This window comes from Globicephala melas, chromosome 20 (genome assembly GCF_963455315.2).
Source record: "Globicephala melas chromosome 20, mGloMel1.2, whole genome shotgun sequence".
Taxonomy (NCBI): domain Eukaryota; kingdom Metazoa; phylum Chordata; class Mammalia; order Artiodactyla; family Delphinidae; genus Globicephala; species Globicephala melas.
The window spans coordinates 47,465,521-47,484,938 of NC_083333.1; the positions used below are offsets into that span (position 1 = coordinate 47,465,521).

Here is a 19,418-nt window from a genome sequence, read left to right on the forward strand (position 1 = left end):
GTTAGAAAACAGGTCTACCTCAGGAAAGAAGTGAGGCAAGTCCCAGGACTACAGATGGCACAGCCCCAGAGAGCCTGTTCCAGAAAGGAAGAGTCCAGGGAGCTCCAGGAGCAAGCGCTCCAGGAGAAAGGGGGAAAATGATAGGTTAAGTACATCTTTTAAAAGCGGGTATTATTCGCTCTAGGAAAAAACAAATTTGTAAGGAAATGTAATCACAGTACATCACTTGTGAACATTTATTTAATCATATATTGGAAACAATTGTTTTCACAAAACTGCGACAATAAGTACAAGAGAAGAATGGAGAACTGAAGTATTGGAAGTGAGGAGGGAGCAGGGCCTCACTACCACAATGGGAAATCAAGAGAGGATTTCAAAAATGATGGACATCAATAAATCAACAGTCATATAAACACGTTATTTAAAACCATGCAAAAAAAAAAAAAAAAAAAAACCATGCAAGTAGGACTTCCCTGGTGGCGCAGTGGTTAAGAGTCCGCCTGCCAGTGCAGGGGACACGGGTTCAAGCCCTGGTCCGGGAAGATCCCACATGCCGCGGAGCAACTAAGCCCATGCGCCACAACTACTGAGCCTGTGCTCTAGAGCCCGCGAGCCACAACGACTGAGCCCATGTGCCACAACTACTGAAGCCTGCACGCCTAGAGCCCGTGCTCCGCAACAAGAAAAGCCGCCGCAATGAGAAGCCCGTGCACCGCAATGAAGAGTAGCCCCTGCTCACCACAGCTAGAGAAAGCCCACGTGCAGCAACAAAGACTCAACACAGCCAAAAAATAAACAAATAAATTTATTTTTTTAAAAAATCTCTTACGAATATTTTTCTGTTCCGTAAAATAAAACATGAAAACGTACTAGAAATAATACAAATAACATTTATTTTGATTTGCTGCAGATAATGCCAAACAACTGTTTATAACTTTATTGAGCTATAATTCACTTACCATACAATTCACCCAGAGTGTATATAATTCAGCACTTTCTAGTAAATTCAGAACTGTGCAATCATATTTAATTTTAGAACACTTTCATCCCACCTAAAAGAAACCCCATACTAGCTGTCATCCCCAGTATCCACCAGCCACATACCCCCAGTAGCCCTAAGCAACCACTAATCCTTCTGTCTTTATAGACATGCCCATTCTGGACATCTCATATAAAGAGGATCATATAATATATGGCCTTTTATGACTGGCTTATTTCACTTAACAGATTTTCAAGCTTTATTCACATTGTAGCATATGTTGGTACTTCCTTCCTTTTTATGGCTGAGTAACATTCCTTCGTGTATGCTGTGGCATCGTCCATCGCTGCATGGAGCCACAGATGCAGAAAACAAGCTTACGGTCACGATAAGCGGGGGGTGGGGGATAAACTGGGAGACTGGGAATGACACATACGCACTACTATATATAAAGCAGATAACTAATAAGGACCAACTGTATAGCACAGGGAACTCTACTCAATACTCTGTAATGGCCTATATGGGAAAAGAATCTAAAAAAAGAGTGGATAGATGTATATGTATGACTGAATCACTCTGCTGAAACTAATACAACATTGTAAATCAACTATACCCCAATAAAAATTCTTTAAAATTTCATGTTTGTAATAAAATTGATCAGAGTATTTTTGTATGATGTGAATAAAAAAATATTCCTTTGTATGTATATACCACATTATGTTTAGCCATTCACCATTGAGGGACACTTGGGTTACTTCCACTTTATGGCTATTATGAATAATGCTGCTATGAACATTCACGTACTACTCTTTGCGCGGACATATGCTTCCATCTCTCTTGGGTTTATACTTAAGAGGAGAATTGCTAGCTCATGCAGTTAACTCTACGTTTAACATTTTGAGGAACTGCCAGACAGTCTTCCAAAAATGCTGCATCACTTTACCTTCCCACTACCAGCATACGAGGGGTCCAACTTCTCCACATCCTTGCCAGCACTTGCTATTACCTGCCTTTTTCATTATAGCCACCCTAGTGGGTGTAAAGTATTATCTCATTGTGGTTTTGATTTGCATTTCCCTGATGGCAAATGAAGTTAATCATCGTTCTGTGTTTACTGGCCATTTGCATATCTTCTTTGGAGAAATGTCTATTCAGATGCTTTGCCCATTCTTTAATTAGGTTGTCTTTTTATGATTGAGTTTTAAGAGTTCTTTATATACTCTGGATACCAGTCCCTTATTAACGCCCATTCTGTGGACTGTCATCGAAGTTTTTAACTTTGATGTGGTCCAATTTTTTCTTTTGTCATTGGTGTATTTGGTATTGTATCTAAGAAGCCACTGCCTAACCCAAGGTCATGAAGATTTACTCCCATGTTTTCTTCTAAGAGCTTTATAATTTTAGTTCTTATATTTAGATCTAGGGTACAGTTTGAGTTAACTTTTACGTGTGGTATGAGGTTGGGGTCTGACTTCATTCTATTGCATGTGGATATCCAAAATGCACCACTTGTTCAAAGACTATTCTTTTTTTTTTTTAAACAGCTTTATTTTTTTTATAGATTTACTTTTATTTGAATACATTGTTTTTTGTGCTTTCTTTTTGTCTGCGTTGGGTCTTCATCGCTGTGCATGGGCTTTCTCTAGTTGCGGCAAGCGGGGGCTACTCTTCGTTGTGGTGCGTGGGCTTCTCATTGCAGTGGCTTCTCTTGTTGCGGAGCACGGGCTCTAGAGCGCAGGCTCAGGAGCTGTGGCGCACGGGCTTAGCTGCTCCGCAGCACGTGGGATCTGCCCAGATCAGGGATGGAACCCATGTCCCCTGCATTGGCAGGCGGATTCTTAACTACTGCGCCACCAGGGAAGTCCCTTCAAAGACTATTCTTTTCCCCATTGAATTGTTTTGGCACCCTTATCAAAAATCCAAGTAATTTTTAAAGCATTTGGTTTTATAGCCTCATATTCCCTGGCTTTCTGAATTTGTAACACAGTTACTGACTCCTACCTCTCAGGTTTCCATGGTTCATAGCCACAGATGCTTGGGATGGAAAAAAGCTTGGGGCAACCCTGTATGTAACTTACTTAGCCTCGTCGAGTCAGGATTTTTCAAACTCCCTCCCCAATACATAGAGAGCACATGAAAGAAGGGCAGTCAACCCCTCTTACATGTGTTTCAGCCCCTCCCTTAATGATAGATATAAAAAGTGGCTTCATAAGGCTTGGGTTTACTCTCCCCTCAGCTTCCTCTCTAGCTCCCACAAGAATTCTTAGTGAAGAAATATTTCTGCTCTAACTCCTGCTTTACTACCCGTTTTTTTTTTAGTTCTCAGATCTCCAGTCTTTCAAATTATACCCAAAAGGAGTCATTTGCAATTTTCATACTATATTTGAAGCATACAAAAGATAAATCCACATATACTATATTGTCCACACCTATAGTATAAAATCGCCACAAGGTGACCCACTGTCCGTAGGTAACTATTTTTTCTCTGTCCCCTTTGCACATTGCCCACTCACTGCTCAACCAACTCTGCACCACCCAACAGTTCTGGCTCCATTATTCTACTGAAACACCTCAGGCCCAGGTCTCAAGATGCCCGTGTCTAATGAACATCTGTCACGACTCAACCTTCTAGACTTCTTGAAGCAGCAAGTGACGCTGGACATTCTCACCTTCCTGAAACACCCTTTTCTTGGCATCTTTGAGGCACCTCCTTCGTTTTACACCATATTCAGCCAGCTCCTCTACCCAAACATTAAATGCTAACATCCCTCAAGACTCAGTTCCAAGCTTTCTTTCTTTTTTTAATTAACTAATTTACTTATTTATTTTTGGCCGTGCTGGGTCTTCGTTGCTCTGCGCAGGCTTTCTCTGGTTGCAGTGACCAGGGCCTACTCTTCATTGTGGTACGCGGGCTTCTCATTGCGGTGGCCTCTCTTGTTGTGGAGCACAGGCTAGGCTTCAGTAGCTGTCGCACGCAGGCTCAGTAGTTGTGGCTCACAGGCTCCGTTGCTCCGCAGCATGTGGGATCCTCCCGGACCAGGGCTTGAACCTGTGTCCCCTGCATTGGCAGGTGGATTCCTAACCACTGCGCCACCAGGGAAGTCCCAAGCTTTCTTTTCTTCTCACTCCATATGCTCCCCGCCAAGAATTTCATTCTATTTTCAAGGCTTCAATGACCTAAGAGTTATCCCTGGAATTCCTTTTCCCTTACACTCAATATCTAATCTATCTCCGAGATTTATATATGTGATCCACCAATTCATGAACCTGTCTATTTTTCTCTGTCTCCATTGCCTGTACCCTAGTATAGGCTGTTATCATCTTCATTCACTCCATAAACATTTAGCACACTGGGGAAGCAATGAAGAATGAAACAGACACGCTCTCACCTGAGTTAGTGTAGCGGGCTCCTGGCATCTGCACCTGCCCCTCCTTCATTTTGTTCTGCTCTGTACAGTCAGAGTAATGTTTTCAAAATGCACGTACGCCAGAGTATACAATTCTTATTGCAGCCTAAAGGCCCCTTTACCTACCTCTCCAGCCTAAGCTTCCACCTCGGTGCTCCAGTCCCACCAGCACTCCTTTTGTACCTGAAACGCTCCCAGGCTTGCTCCCACCATGCAGCCCTTTTTTGGACCTGCAACTGCTTGGAACATGCTTCCCTAGCCATTAACCGGCTTACATCCCACCTTCTCTCCTCATTCGCTAATTCTCAGCTCAACCACCTTTTCCTCAGGAAAGCCTATCTTAACTGCACCCCTCTATACACATTCACATGATGCTCTTGCTGTACTTAATTTACATTTTACTAGCGGATTACGTGCCTATTGTCTATTTCCTCCACTGGCCGACTGTCTACCTCACAGAGCAGAGAATGTATCTGACTGCTCACCACTCTATCCTGTCCACTGGCCATAGAAGGAGCTCAATAAATATACATACACACAGAGGGGGAAAATTGCTTCTGGCAGAAAATACCAAATTTTTGTTTATTTACCACACACACACACACACACACACACACTCCTTTTGTTTTTAAACAAAAGAAATACCCTGCCTCTAATCCAGAGCACCACTACCTACCCAAGCAACTGAGGAAACTCCTTGTTTTTATCACTACCGATTACCAGCACCTCCTCCTCCTGAAACAATATTCTCCTTCTCTCACAACTCACACAGGGCCTAGAGAACTGGGTGGTTTAAGTGGGTAGGAATTACCCTTTTTTTAACCATCCCAAGAGTACCTGAATTAACAAAAACAAAAAACTATTTAATCCAAATGAATGGAAAGATCTTCAACACCTCTCATTATTTTACTGTTAAAATGATGTAGATCTAGCCTCCCTCTTGGGTCTCATTTCCCAAAGGAAAAACTTGGTTCTTCTCGGGAAGAGAAGAGAGGAAACAGATCTTTTGTGCTTCCTCTAACCACTCCCCCACACCCTGACCCCTTCCTGTAGTATCTTCAAGTTGGTTTTTTACTACAAGAAAGGTGTCTTGACATCTTTATAATAAAGATCTGAATTAATTTCAGTATAGTGTTTTCTATTTAAATATCTTTTATCTGTGAAATAGGTTTGTCAAATCTCAGTTGCAGGTTTCCATCTCCCATTTTCTAAGATCTCATGCTTCCGGATATGAGCTTTCAATTCCGTGAGTGAGTGCGCCCCATGGTTCAATGTAACTGTAAACATTTGCCAATGAGTCCGTAAAACGCCAGGGCTTTGGAGTCTGACACATCTGGGTTCCGAATTCCAGCTATGCCCGTTACTAGCTGCGTAGTTTGGGACAAGTTATATGACCTCTCTGAGTGACACTCAGTTTCCTCATAATAACTGTACCTCAACAAAGTTGATTTGTGATTTTAAAAGATGATAAAAGTAAAGCCCTTAGCAAAATGTAAGTATTTCAATAAAGAGAAATACTGTCAACATCAGATAACAATACTCATCAGATAATCACAAAATGCAATTTGGGACAAAAAAATTCAACACCTTCCAGAGCTGAATCACGACAGCTGCTAACAACAACAATGAACAAGTACAGTAATTCAATGTTTCTTTCTACTGGTTGTCAACAGTGGATAACAAATAAGATATGAAATGAAGGAAAAGCAGAGTGGAAGGAAGAAAATGTAAAAAGCACAGAAGATTCACAAAAAATAGTGAGTCAATACTTGCAAAGTAGGCTATTACTTGCAGAGCTTTCCCAAACTAGGCCATGCTAAATTGGGGCAAAAGCGATGCTCTCCCTTATCATTTATTCTATTAGGACAACTAACTGCTCTTCCCTTTCCATGACCTGTGACCACACCCCCACCCCTGCTCCCACAATCCCCTCCTCCTCAGCCTGCCCCTCAACCTCACCCTCCAGATCACCCTCTCTATCCTTTTGCAAGGGCCTGGATCAAACGCCATCTCCTCCCGGCAGCCTTCTCTAATTCTCCCAGACGGTTATTAATCTCTCCCTCTCCTGAATTCTTTATCACTCCCTGGCCAAGCACTCTGGTTGTCTATGTTCATGTCGTCTCCCTTGCTTGGTTGTAAGTGTCTTGTAAGCAGGGTACGCTCTCACTCAAATTCTCTCCTCCCACAGAACTCCGTGCACAGCCTTGTACACAGTGACTATTCAATGATATTTCTAAAAGGAAAGAGTTGAGTTCTAGATATTGTGATCAAAGATGAAAAGCACCCAACTTCTGCAGTGGCAAGTACAATATTTACCAGAATAATAACACAGGGAAGAATGGAGGGAAATCAGGGTGTATGAATAAAACCCAAGTGCACCTTACTACTGAAGTTATAGATAACCCACCTTTGCTTACTAAAATCAGAAAATGTACAGCTAGAGGCTACCACTGAAAAAGTCAGCCTAACTCCGCCTCACTGTCCTTGGTCTCTAAGGATTTGATTAGTTTTTCCACTTTCTGATTCAGTGTTGCCTCGTGCCTCCACTCCAGAGCTGGAGCTAAGGCCTGTGATTTGGAAGGGATGATAAATCCATCCACTGAATAAAGTCACACTGTTTTCTCAGCACAGTTCTAAGATATTTCAAAGGCCATGATATTTCACTTGGCTTGGCCATTTGGGTTAAAATGTATTAGTCGAAACAGAAAACTTTCTCATCAGACCCCATACGTTCCATTAGGTGTGATATGTAGTGTCTTCCAATGTCTAATTATTAACTAGAAGTGTAAGTAAATCACTATCAGTATTAGGCTCTAATGTGTGAAGACAGAGTGAGAATTAGGCAATTCGACTGCTAAAGAACTTCTTTTTGCCAATTTGCTTTTCCTTTCTTTTTCCTACACATAGAAAGAATGTACAAGGACTAAGTGACTGCATTAAGCCACTCTTCCTAATCTATACCAAAAGTAACAATGTGCCAGGAGTGCTATTGTTTAGAACTTCCAACAGCCCCCATTTCCAGTATTCTGTCCCTTGGTCACCAGGCAGATGTCCTGGTGTGTGTATATATATATATTTATTCTATCTATAAAAAAGGTGAGGAGAGGGCTTATATATCCTTTGGGACACCAGCTCAATCACTATTTCTGGACATTCTTTGGCAATGATTGTTTTAATGAAAGAATACAAACAATATATCGTTTGTACCGAAAGAATAAAGAGGGAGTCATTCAGAACTAGAGAAGATCTTACTAAAAAGGATTCACAAGTAAGAAACCAAAAGGGCAGTACTAACTTGTATTCTGTAATTATGCCCTTTAAGGATTAAAAGCCCAGCTGAAACAAACCTCAACCTCTCTTTCCGGGATTCAGACTCCAATAATTCTTCAGCCCCACCAGGATCGATAACCCATTGATCCTGCCACCTTTTCACATGCCTCCTCCTCTCCTCACATGCTCCCTTCTCTCCTTACTCAGGTGCACGTGATTCCACAGTCCATCAGAATAGTCACTCCTGGTCAACATCCTTGACTCCCCTGCATGCTGTCCCTTTGTCATACAGATTCGCAATCCCTTGAGGATTGACGTGTCTTGGAATCCAGAACTTTTTCGATTTGGGGGAAGGTGATACAGTGTATATACCATAAACGTCCCAGTGAAGCCTGGGGCAGCAACCCGAAGTCAAACACATTAATATATTTATGCATGGGGCTTCCCTGGTGGCGCAGTGGTTGAGAGTCTGCCTGCCGATGCAGGGGACACGAGTTCGTGCCCCGGTCCGGGAAGATCCCACATGCCGCGGAGCGACTGGGCCCGTGAGCCATGGCCGCTGAGTCTGCGCCTCCAGAGCCTGTGCTCCGCAGCGGGAGAGGCCACAACAGTGAGAGGCCCGCGTACGGCAAAAAACAAAAACAAAAACAAACAAACAAAAAAACCAAAAATAAATAAATAATTAAAGACAACACAGTCCATGGGGGGAAAAAAACCTAGTATAACCAAAGCTGAGTTCCAGATTTCTCCTCCAAACTAGCTTCTCTCACTGTTTTTCCCCATCTCAGTAAACAGCAACTTCATCCATCCAATTGCTCAAACCAAAAACCTTAAAGTCCTGGACACCTCTTTCCACACTCCACACACAATCCATCAACCAATCCTGTCAGTTCAACTTTCAGCATAAATTCAGAGTCCAACCACTTCTCAGCAGTCCCTCCAAAGCATCCTAGTTCCAGCTACCACCATCCCTTACCCAGACTATCATGAGGGTCTCCTATTTCCTGTTTGCCACCCTGCCTCCTTAGAGTTTATTCTCAACACAGTCCTCAGAGTGATTCTTTAAAAATATTAGTCCAATCTTGTCACTCCTCTGTTCAAAACCCTCTAGTGGCTTCCCATCTCAATCACAGTGAAAGCCAATGCCTTACAGTGGCCTACGAGGTCCTTCAGAACCTGGCCTCCCATTACCTCTCTGACTTCCTCTCCTATCCCACTCTTTCTTACCTACTCACCCCAGTGGCACTGGCCTCCCCGATTTTCCTGGAACATGCTAGCCTCTGCAATGTCTCAGAGACTTGGCACTTGCCATTCCCTTTGTCCCCAACGCTCTTCCCCCCATACCTACATGGTTCTGTTGCTCGCTGCCCTCCCGGCTCTGCTCAAATATCACCTTACCCCCGGACCACCCTATGTGAAAACAGTAACCATCCCATCCCCACCCTAGACCCCCTTCTTTCATCGTTTTCCACTGCAGGGTCACACTATCATCCTGTCTCTAAGCTAGAATGAATGCTCATGAGGGCAGGACTTGGCTTTTTTCCAGCCCCTAAAAGAGCTCCAAGAGACCTTCCTGTGACGCTGGGAATGCTCAGTGTTTGCACTGTCCACTGAAGTAGCCACTAGCACATGTGGCTGCAGCACTTGAAATGTGGCTAGCATGACTGACAAACTGCATTTTCAACTTTACTTTAATTAATTAACTACAATTTAAGTAGCTACACGTGGCTAGTGGCTACTGCATTAGGCAGCACAGCCTAGAACAACAGTTACTCAATAAATATACAGTAGGTACTCACATATTTGCTGAATCAATTAATGGAAGAAAGAAATCTGAAGGCTTTTCTTCTCCTTAACTTTTTATTACAGAAAACTTCAAAACTACACAAAAGTTGGCTACAGCAAAATGAACCCTCAAATACCCATCACCAACCTGAATATGCTCTTTTTTTTTTTTTTTTCTTTTTTTGGGGGGGAAGAAGGAAGGATTTATTATTACTTGCAGCAAGTAAGGAGAAGACCAGGGATCTTTCCCAAAGCAGTGTCTCCCTGAATGCTCTTCTTCTTCTTTTAATATTTATTTATTTATTTTGGCTGTGCCAGGCCTCAGTTGCGGTGTGCGGACTGCTTAGTTGCGGCCTGCGGGATCTAGTTTGCCGACCAGGGATCGAACCCGGGCCCCCTGCATTGGAAGCACGGAGTCTAACCCACTGGACCTCCAGGGAAGTCCCCTGAATGCTCTTCTAATCTGAAATAGGTTTCAGTGGATACCTGCATCTCAATACTGGCTTCTAACAATGACTATATGCCTGGAAAATAGTGAATTTATACTATTATCCAGAGTTTATATCTAACAGCATCTCTTAGAGTCTTTTACAGGTTATTGAGACATGACTTTAGGAATTAGATCATGTGTCTGTTGAGGGAAAAACCTGTGTGCTAACGAATGTCTGAGGCACATTTGTGATAAGACAACACTAGGCAACTACATGTACGTTTTTATATCAAGGACCTGATTGCTCTCTTGCACCATTTATTTTCTCCACTTAAATTTTACCAAAGTCATACTTTTCAAGAGGAGCTGTGTGACTATACAAAATTGAGGAGAATCTTGCTCTTGTTAGATGACACAAATTCCTTGGGCAGGGGTTTTCTCTTATTAGTCTTTGTAAACCTAGCATCTGGTACAGCAGTTGTTAAGTGAATGAAGTTCATAATTGCACAAAAGTGGTAACATGTGAACTGTCAGAATGCAAACAGATACACTGGATCTCCAATTTCCTAAACAGATACAAATCTGAAAAGGAAACGCTCAAGTGGATTTTTAAGTGTGTCAGATCAAAAGGCGGCAAAATACGCTAGAAAGAAAATCAAACTGGGAACAAGAGCACATGGGTTTCAATGTCCTAAATGAGGTGATCGTATCCTAGTCACTTACTTCCTCTAGGCCCTAGTTGGTAAAAAGTCAGTTTGGCATTGATGATTTTCAAAGACGCTATCTAACTTTACAGCAACTAGGTCCTATTCTAGATCTACAATACACATACATATTTTAAGATGCTTATTAACTTCCCCTTTCTATGCTAAGTCATGGTCCATATAATTTACTTTAAAGGAGCTATACATTGAATATAATTTCACAAGGAGACTTCATGCCCACTTTAGTAAACACGTAGTGTTCCCCATTTCTAAAGTGCTAAATTCTTTACTTGGGTCTACTAAAATGCTGCTAGAGTGCTGTGTTTAATTTACACCCAGCCAGCTGATATTGGGCTTATTAGTAGTACAGCAAAGGCAATTCTGGCCACATATTTGCCTAGTAAACTGCCAAGGTACCCCTTGTGTTCGAAAAGTTTCTTCGAGAGTTCTAAGCCAATTCTTATCTCTTTCCTAGCTGGCTCCATCAAATGAACTATTTTAGGCTTTGTTCTGAGGTTTTTTTACCTTTGTCTAAATGAAGCAGTAGTACTGAAGTCAGGCTCTGGTGTTTTTTAAAGCAAGGAAACTGAAAGAAATCAGGGCCAGTCGTGTGTGCCTTCCCCTGACGCTGCCGTGTGATGAAATTTCTCGACTTTGCATTTAAAATGTGACTTTTGGGCTCCTGTTCTGTGCAGCCTGCACAACAGTGAGCCCACGCTGACAATCCAATGCCATCCAATGCCAATGCTGATGCTGTATTGGGTCTAAACATTGACAGATCAACAACAGCAGCACAGGAACTAGAATGCATCTCAAATAAAATTCTTACACATGGTCAAAAATAATCTTGTAATTATTAAAACTGAGGTTTAATTGGACATTGATATTGGTTTGGAGTTTAACACCTTTATTATGTCTTAAGAAATCTAACTGATTAACTCTCTTCTGTAACTTTTTTTTTTTTTTTTGGCTGCATTGGGTCTTTGTTGCTGCACGCGGGCTTTCTCTAGTTGCAGCGAGCGGGGGCTACTCTTCATTGTGGTGCACAGGCTTCTCATTGTTATGGCTTCTCTTGTTGCGGAGCATGGGCTCTAGATGTGCGGCCTTCAGTAGTTGTGGCTCGTGGGCTCTAGGCGCGCAGGCTCAGTAGTTGTGGCGCACGGGCTTAGTTGCTCTGCGGCATGTGGGATCTTCCTGGACCAGGGATCGAACCTGTGTCCCCTGCATTGGCAGGAGGATTCTTAAACACTGCGCCACCAGGGAAGTCCCTCTCTCCTATAACTTTAACTGTAACTTCAATCTTCAAATTTGTGTACTTCACATTCACGTCCTCTCTAAAGTCACCATAAAGGTCTATATGTAATAAATGTTATCAAAATTTTCAGAAACATCATCCACATCTCAAATAACAGCAACATTTCAAAATCAACCTAAAAATGAAATACTGCTCTGAACAGAAGGAATCTGTTTTCCAACAACAAATTAAAAGTAGGAGGTTTAAATCAAACTTTAAAGCATACTCTTAGCCATCAATTGAACCACTGGAAAGATACATGCCAACAAGAACACAGTATTGCCTTAACCGTAGGAATGGCTTCACACATCCCTTATTCACACTACGACCTAAATGCATACTATTAAAGCCACGACATCAGCCGTCCATATTAATCACTCACCAATTTAATTAAAGTAAACCAGCTTGTCAGAAAGCTTGCCTCTTCTCTATTTCTTAACATTATTGACTTTTAATAGTTCACTGAATTAGTAATTACTTGTTTATGGCATTATCAAATGTCTTGGACACAAAAGTCCAGCGTGTGGCAGGGTCAGTTACAGACATGTCCTGATGGCAAATGAAAGGAGAGATTTAACCCATCAAAGTGGCCATCTAAAGAACAGAACCTATTATGCCTTTCTCCAGACGCTCCTGGTTAAATTCAAAGTGACAGGACAAACCAGATCAAAACTAAACAGAGCTAGAAGCAACATACAAAATCCTAATGAACCCTCAGAAATCCAGGAATCAATCTGTCAATATCTAAGCTCAATTAGTCCTTTCAGAACAAAATACCTCACGAGGTAACAAGAAACTAGTTTGAGGTCTTGGCTATGAAAAGAATAAAACCGGGCACTTTACTGCACAGAATATTGCTAAGTGCAGTCATACCTCAACATGGAGATCTTGGGAGGATTAAATAAAGACGTGAGTCAAGTACCTGTCTACTCAGTCCAGAAGCTGGCACATAACTAGTGTTCAGTAAACGTTAGTCCTTCCTCGATCCTTTAAGAACTCAGGCCTATCAAGTCAAAATCAATGGATGGTTTAAAAAAAGCAAATCAAAACAAACAAAAACTTTAAATGGAGATATAGACAACACATCTTAAAAGCACTTAATGTGGGCTTCCCTGGTGGCACAGTGGTTGAGAGTCTGCCTGCCAATGCAGGGGACATGGGTTTGTGCCCCGGGTCCGGGAAGATCCCACATGCCGCGGAGCAGCTGGGCCCGTGAGCCATGGCCGCTGAGCCTGCGCATCTGGAGCCTGTGCTCCGCAACGGGAGAGGCCACAACAGTGAGAGGCCCGCGTACCGCAAAAGAAAAAAGCACTTAATGTTAAAAAAGTAGCAAATGGGATTGTGAAAATGAAAAATAGATACTGAAAACATTTCTGAATGGCTCATCCTTCATGGTCATTTGCAACCTTCATATTTTGTGAAATCATCTTCAGGGATGAGCTCTGACAAGAGCTAAGCCAGATGCAAACTGATTCCATCAGGGGGTGAGACTTGGCAACGTTTGCAGCCAGTGAAGTTTCCCTCCTGAAACCCTCACCGCTGGGCACACTTCGAGCTTTCAACAACTCCAGTTTCCAAACAAACCAGTAACACAACTAGAAGGCTAATTTTTTCATTAGAATTGTTAAGAAACCAGGAGTTTAATAAATCATTTGCCTTCAAAGGGAAAAAAATTACTTTCTAACACACATAATATTTCTTCTAGTTCTAAGAAAATGAAGCTTAGTTATTTACGAACTGAAAACTGTAATACTATAGTGAAGTCTTTTATGGCTCACGAATGAAACGTTTAAGAAATAAAGGTATGTGAAGAACAGGACTTGGCCTAAGCAGTCTTGAGGTCAAGTACTAGTGCTGCCATTTACTATATGACTTGCAGGAAGTTACTTAATGTCTCAGGGACTCAGGTTCTTGTGTGGTTCTTTTCAGCTCAAAAGCGGTATGATTACTTACAATATCTGATACTCCTCAGTGCCCCCTCTCTCTCTATGTATATGCTTACACACACATACACATATACATGTACCTTTATTAAATAATGCAGACATATTTTTTAAGTTGTAGTAACTTAAGGCCCACTGTGAAACAAAGAGAGTGTGTTCGTGTTGGGTGTTCTGACCCTGAATACCATTCTCAATGGTGAGGGCATTTACAAAGCCTTGTGACACCTGAATTAACCAAGTAAGCCTTTAAACCCTTACAATGAAACATTAAAATTCAATGTGGCTATAATCTCTTCCTTACAAAACATGGACCCAAAGAGTCTGGCTTCAAGTATGGTTTCAAAAAAAAAAAAAAAAGGCAGATGTATTATATTCACCACCCAGCTCTTCCCTATGACCACATAAAAAACACAAATGAAAACTCACAGGCCCATTGTAATACATTGTACCACTTCTGAATGCAACACTTAGCTCAGGCTTACTACCCTGACAAATAAAGGAAAGCATTTTATGAAGCCAATTTAATTGGGAGGTGACAGAAAACATACAGCCATTTTCTTCAGCCTTATCATTGAACTGGCTTCAGCTCCAATCTCTGGCAAATCCCACTCAACAGAAGAAATTAACCAGGTCAGCAGAACAGGTGCTACGTTGTGTCTGTCAAGGGCCTGGCATCACCACAATTACTTGCACACAATGAAGCAGTAATCTTTACAGATCATCTCTCCCAAGAAGCATACTGGGGAGGAGGAGAAAAACTGAAGGGAGGAAGGCAGGGTCGGGGCAGGGGGGATGGTAGTGGGAAGAAGAGGAATAGGAGGCAAAGAGAAAAGGCAAGAAAAGAAAATGAATGTGCAGCTGCCTTGAGGCTCAGCAGATGTCGGGATGTGATGTACGAGGCTAGGATAAGCTGTCGTAGCCTGCTGCCAGAGAGTGGTAAGTGATTAAAGCCTGCACACTTCTAAGCACCATATTTAGAATCTGCAGGGTTTCGAGACTTGCACCCATTCCTTGCTGTGCTGCCAGATGTTGGCAACTGGTCCAGTTCCTACTGACTGTGCATGGATGGCAGCAGTTGGTGCGGCAGCAAAGCAATCTGGAATGCTTCCGGAGATGCTGTACATTAACAAGTGTCACCCATCATTCACCTTTACAGAAGGCTGAAACAACTCCAATTTGCTGCCACCTCCCTCTTGGGAAACAGCCAAGATAAAGTTGCACCTGGCAGCCCCATTTGTTTCACTCAGGTGTTTCAGCTGCCTTGCTGACCTCTATTAGTTTAAGTTTTAATTTAGATTAACCCCAGCACCCCAATTAACCAGCAAGGGTAAAAGCTACGATGTGACTAGTCATAACTGAAATCAGAATTTATCAAAGTTAAAATTATTAATTGGGATGAAGGGCCAATCAAGTAATGCTATTTCTTTTTCAGCAGACCTCCAGGCCTAAAATATATATATATGTAAATATATATATCTTTCAGACTAAGGATTGCCAGTAGAAGCAACTTCCCCCCCCAGTAATTTCAGTTTATTTTATTAAGCCTATTTAATTTATGATGTACTTCCCATTGAACAACGTACACTTCAATTAATGAAGACTGGAATATTTTTGATTGTCTCCCATGATCTCCCACAATTATACAGCATTAATATCCCATATCAGGTACTTCCTTAAAACACTCTAGAACAAAACAGAATCCCCTACTCTTCTGACAAATGGATATAATAAGAGAAGAAAAGGAAAAAAGAATCAGGACCTCTGACTAGGAACACCTGGGGCCACATCAATCCTCTTTCCTATACCCTCTCATCATTACTTTTGAGACTTACAGCAATAATTTTATTGAACATCACAGAGTGAATAGCAAGATTAATAAAAAGTCTCTCTTTTTTTTTTTAAGGGCAAAACCAGAGGCATCCCCAATATAGAATCACTTGTCCTACTTGCTTCACAGGGTAATTTTCCTAAGTTCCTTCCTTCGTATTCCATATACTACACAGTACTGTCATCATAGCTAAACCTCCAACAAGCACCTGTAAATTCTTCGGCAAAAGTTAACACTAAAAATTCAGCAGAGGAAAAAAAAATTCACCTTGATAAAATAATGGCTCAATCAAAACTGGTTTATCACTGCTGAGCAGCATCCTCAACTCTCCAGAGCTAGAGAGGGTACATCCTGAAGCACATTTCATTAAGAAGTATGACTTAACAAGAGACCCAGGATTACAGGAAATTATTTTAGTTCTTTAGAACAGCCCAGATGTTTAGTCTACCTTAACGGTCACCACCATCATCAAAAAGAGCAGCACGACAGCAGATCACAGCGTCAGGGAAAGAACGGGGGAAATGTTTGTGAAGAGATATTGAGAACGGGACTAGATTTCAACCTCTAGCAATTCTTTCTGTCTTCAAAGCACTACACTATTATTATAATCAACAGTGGCAGACAATCTCAATAAATATAAATACTTAACTGATGTGAACATGCACACATACACAGAAGTTTTAAGAGAATAGACTTAATAGGTTAATAGAACCAGAAGTGCAGTTCAAGAATTCTGGGATCCCAGCCCTTCAGCTCCATATCCTTATCTAATAGTAATAGGACAAGAAACCAACCAACCAAACAAAATCCTCCATTAACATCATCAAAAGCTGCTGAGAGAGAATAAACCACCTGATGCAAAGAAGTTGAAACTGTTTTACAAATAATTCACACTCTGCATCAACTAACAACATAGCTGTAGCTATATTCATTTCAAAAGGAAAAATATAAAAGTAAAGCAATAAATCCAGAACTACACAGTAAGTCAATTCTGAACACTAGAGTTCTAACTCCCTATCTGACTCTATCCTTCCAAAGTAAGCTACCTTTTGGTCAGAGAATTCTATCAGCTGTTTTAAAATGCTAAAGCCTGATTTATAACAAAAGAAAAGAGTGTAAAAATCATACCTGGTGGTAAAAGTCATCATCATCAAAGATTTCTTCATCCAGGTCCTTCAGGTGGGCACTGGCAGGGGCTTGAGGAAGGATCTCCTATATCAATGAGAAGGAGTGAATCCCAATGAGGTTACCAAAGTAATGCAGCTACTATAAATAATGTGTATAACAGTCAAAGCACTATTTTCCTTAAGATATAAAGAGCTCTTCAAATTAAAGAACAAGGACTTCCCTAGTGGTGCAGTGGTTAAGAATCCACCTGCCAATGCAGGGGACATGGGTTCAAGCCCTGGTCTGGGAAACTCCCACATGCCACAGAGCAACTAAGCCCGTGCACCACAACTACTGAGCCCTCATGCCACAACTACTGAAGCCCATGTGCCTAGAGCCCGTGCTCCACAACAAGAGAAGCCACCGCAATGAGAAGCCCACGCACCACAACAAAGAGTAGTCCCCGCTCGCCACAACTAGAGAAAGCCTGCGCACAGCAATGAAGACCCAATGCAACCAAAAATAAATAAATTAATTAATTTAAAAAAATTGAAGAACAAAAACAATGCAATTGAAAAATGGGCAAAACATTAATAGGCACCTGACAGAAAAAAAACACAAGCAGTCAACAGTTATATAAAAATATGTTTAATCTAATTCTAATTAAATACATGCAAATTAAAATGAGAAGACACCATTTTTCACCTCTAGAACTGGCAATCTTCAGTAGGAAAACACAGCTGGTAGGATTGGAAATTAATGCAGACTTTTTGAGGCAATTTTACATCTATCAGGATTTAAAATGCATATTCTCTTTGATTTAACATTTCCACTTCTAGAAGTCTATCCATATGTTCACACAAATACAAAAATAAAAATGCTCAGGAATGTTTCCTATAGCACTGTTTCTAAAACTAGAGACAACATAAATATCCACTGTTCAAATAAATTATAGTACACATCCATACAATGGAATACTCTAGCCATTAGGAAAAATGAGGTAGATCTCCATGTAATGACATGGAAAAGTATCTAGAATAATTTAGAAAGTTGTAAGATTTTACATATAGTTTATAACATTTTATATATTTATACACACACACATATATATATCCAACCCATTTAGTTAAAAAAAGACAACCATATTTTTGTAAGTGCGTACGTGTTATATGCATGCGTGTGTGTGTGTGTGTGTGTATTTATATATATAAACAGAAAACACCTGAAAGTGTGTTACAACTATGAACACTGGTTAAACCTGAGGAGTGGAGTTTTTAGACTAGGGGGAATTTTACTTTTCATTTTAAATTCTTCTGAACTTAAAAAATATATTAAGTATATATTCCTACTACAAATAAAAGAGTTTCCTTTAGACAGAAGAATCTGCCTATTTCAATTCTGGATCCTCTTCTGGAGCATCTAAACATCCAAAGGAAAGCCTAAAGTACACGCTTGCTTCGATACTGGCATTTCTAAAGAAAAAACTTTAAAACTGAATTTAAAAAATTGGATTACAGGGCTCCCCTGGTGGCACAGTGGTTAAGAATCCGCCTGCCAACGCAGGGGACACGAGTTCGAGCCCTGGTCCGGGAAGATCCCACATGCCGCGGAGCAACTAAGCCCGTGAGCCACAACTAGTGAGCCTGCACTCCAGAGCCCGTGAGCCATGACTACTGAAGCCCACATTCCTAGAGCCTGTGCTCTGCAACAAGAGAAGCCACTGCAATGAGAAGCCCGCGCACTGCAACGAAGAGTAGCCCCCGATCACCACAACTAGAGAAAGCCCGTGCACAGCAACAAAGACCCAACACAGCCAAAAATAAATTTTAAAAAAATATAAATTTATTTTTTTAAAAAAATTGGATTATAAATGCTTCCATGACCAGACTCAGATCAAACTCAAAATTAAGAGAAGGCTACACACAATAATAGCTTCATTTTTAAAAAACTTTCCCCTCCCACATATCCTCAGTTTCTCAACAATCTAGGAAAATAGTGCTTTTTTCCCTTTCTTTCACTGACTTCTTATGCCCAGAGGAATACCTACAAGGAGATGATAAGATTTTTCAGTTAATTAGCCTCCTAGAAACTGCTCCCATAATCACCATGCATCACAGTTCTTACCGGCTGTCCTGGCAAACTCTCTGGGACAGGCTGGGCTGCCGGCTCAGGTTTGCCAAGAACTCGGTAGATAGAGCGCTTGGTCTGTGTCCTTCGAAGTAATCTTTCTTTGTCCATCAGAATATGATCAATCTGAGTCAAGATTGAACGTTCAAAGGCACCAAAACCCTGCAACAACATTAACCAGTGTCAGATAACATGGAAAGTCTCTGCTGAAGGCAGCTACGTTGGTTTCCCTATTTTTCTGTGTCAGCAGAGAAACAGACAATCCTCCTTCCAGGAGGGACTTTCTGTTAAAGACCGAATTTGTGAATGGCTCTAACTGTTCTCAGAAAAAAAAAAAAAAAAAAATTAGTCCCTAAGCAGGTCATATTAGTTTCCTATACCCAGAGATTAACCTCTGCTCCTTTAATAATAATTGTCTTAAAGTCCATTTCTTTAAAGTATTTGTACTTCCAACACTTACAAGACCACAACTTCTAGAATAAAATACTTTTTCTAATAAAGTTGAAATCCCATGCCTGAATGGTATAAACCCCAATGGATTTGG

General features: G+C 41.2%; 1 protein-coding gene across 4 annotated transcripts in view; it reads right to left on the reverse strand.

The window, feature by feature from the left end:
• Positions 1-19,418, reverse strand: part of AATF (apoptosis antagonizing transcription factor) — a 99,420-nt gene that overhangs the window by 40,738 nt on the left and 39,264 nt on the right. For all 4 annotated transcript variants that reach the window (XM_070044453.1, XM_030881881.3, XM_060290416.2 and 1 more), the window contains exons 7-8: positions 18,872-19,036; positions 16,769-16,852 (exon numbers count right to left, since the gene is read on the reverse strand). In XM_070044453.1, the coding sequence (XP_069900554.1) occupies positions 16,769-16,852; positions 18,872-19,036 (249 nt within the window). The remainder of the gene's footprint in view (positions 1-16,768; positions 16,853-18,871; positions 19,037-19,418) is intronic.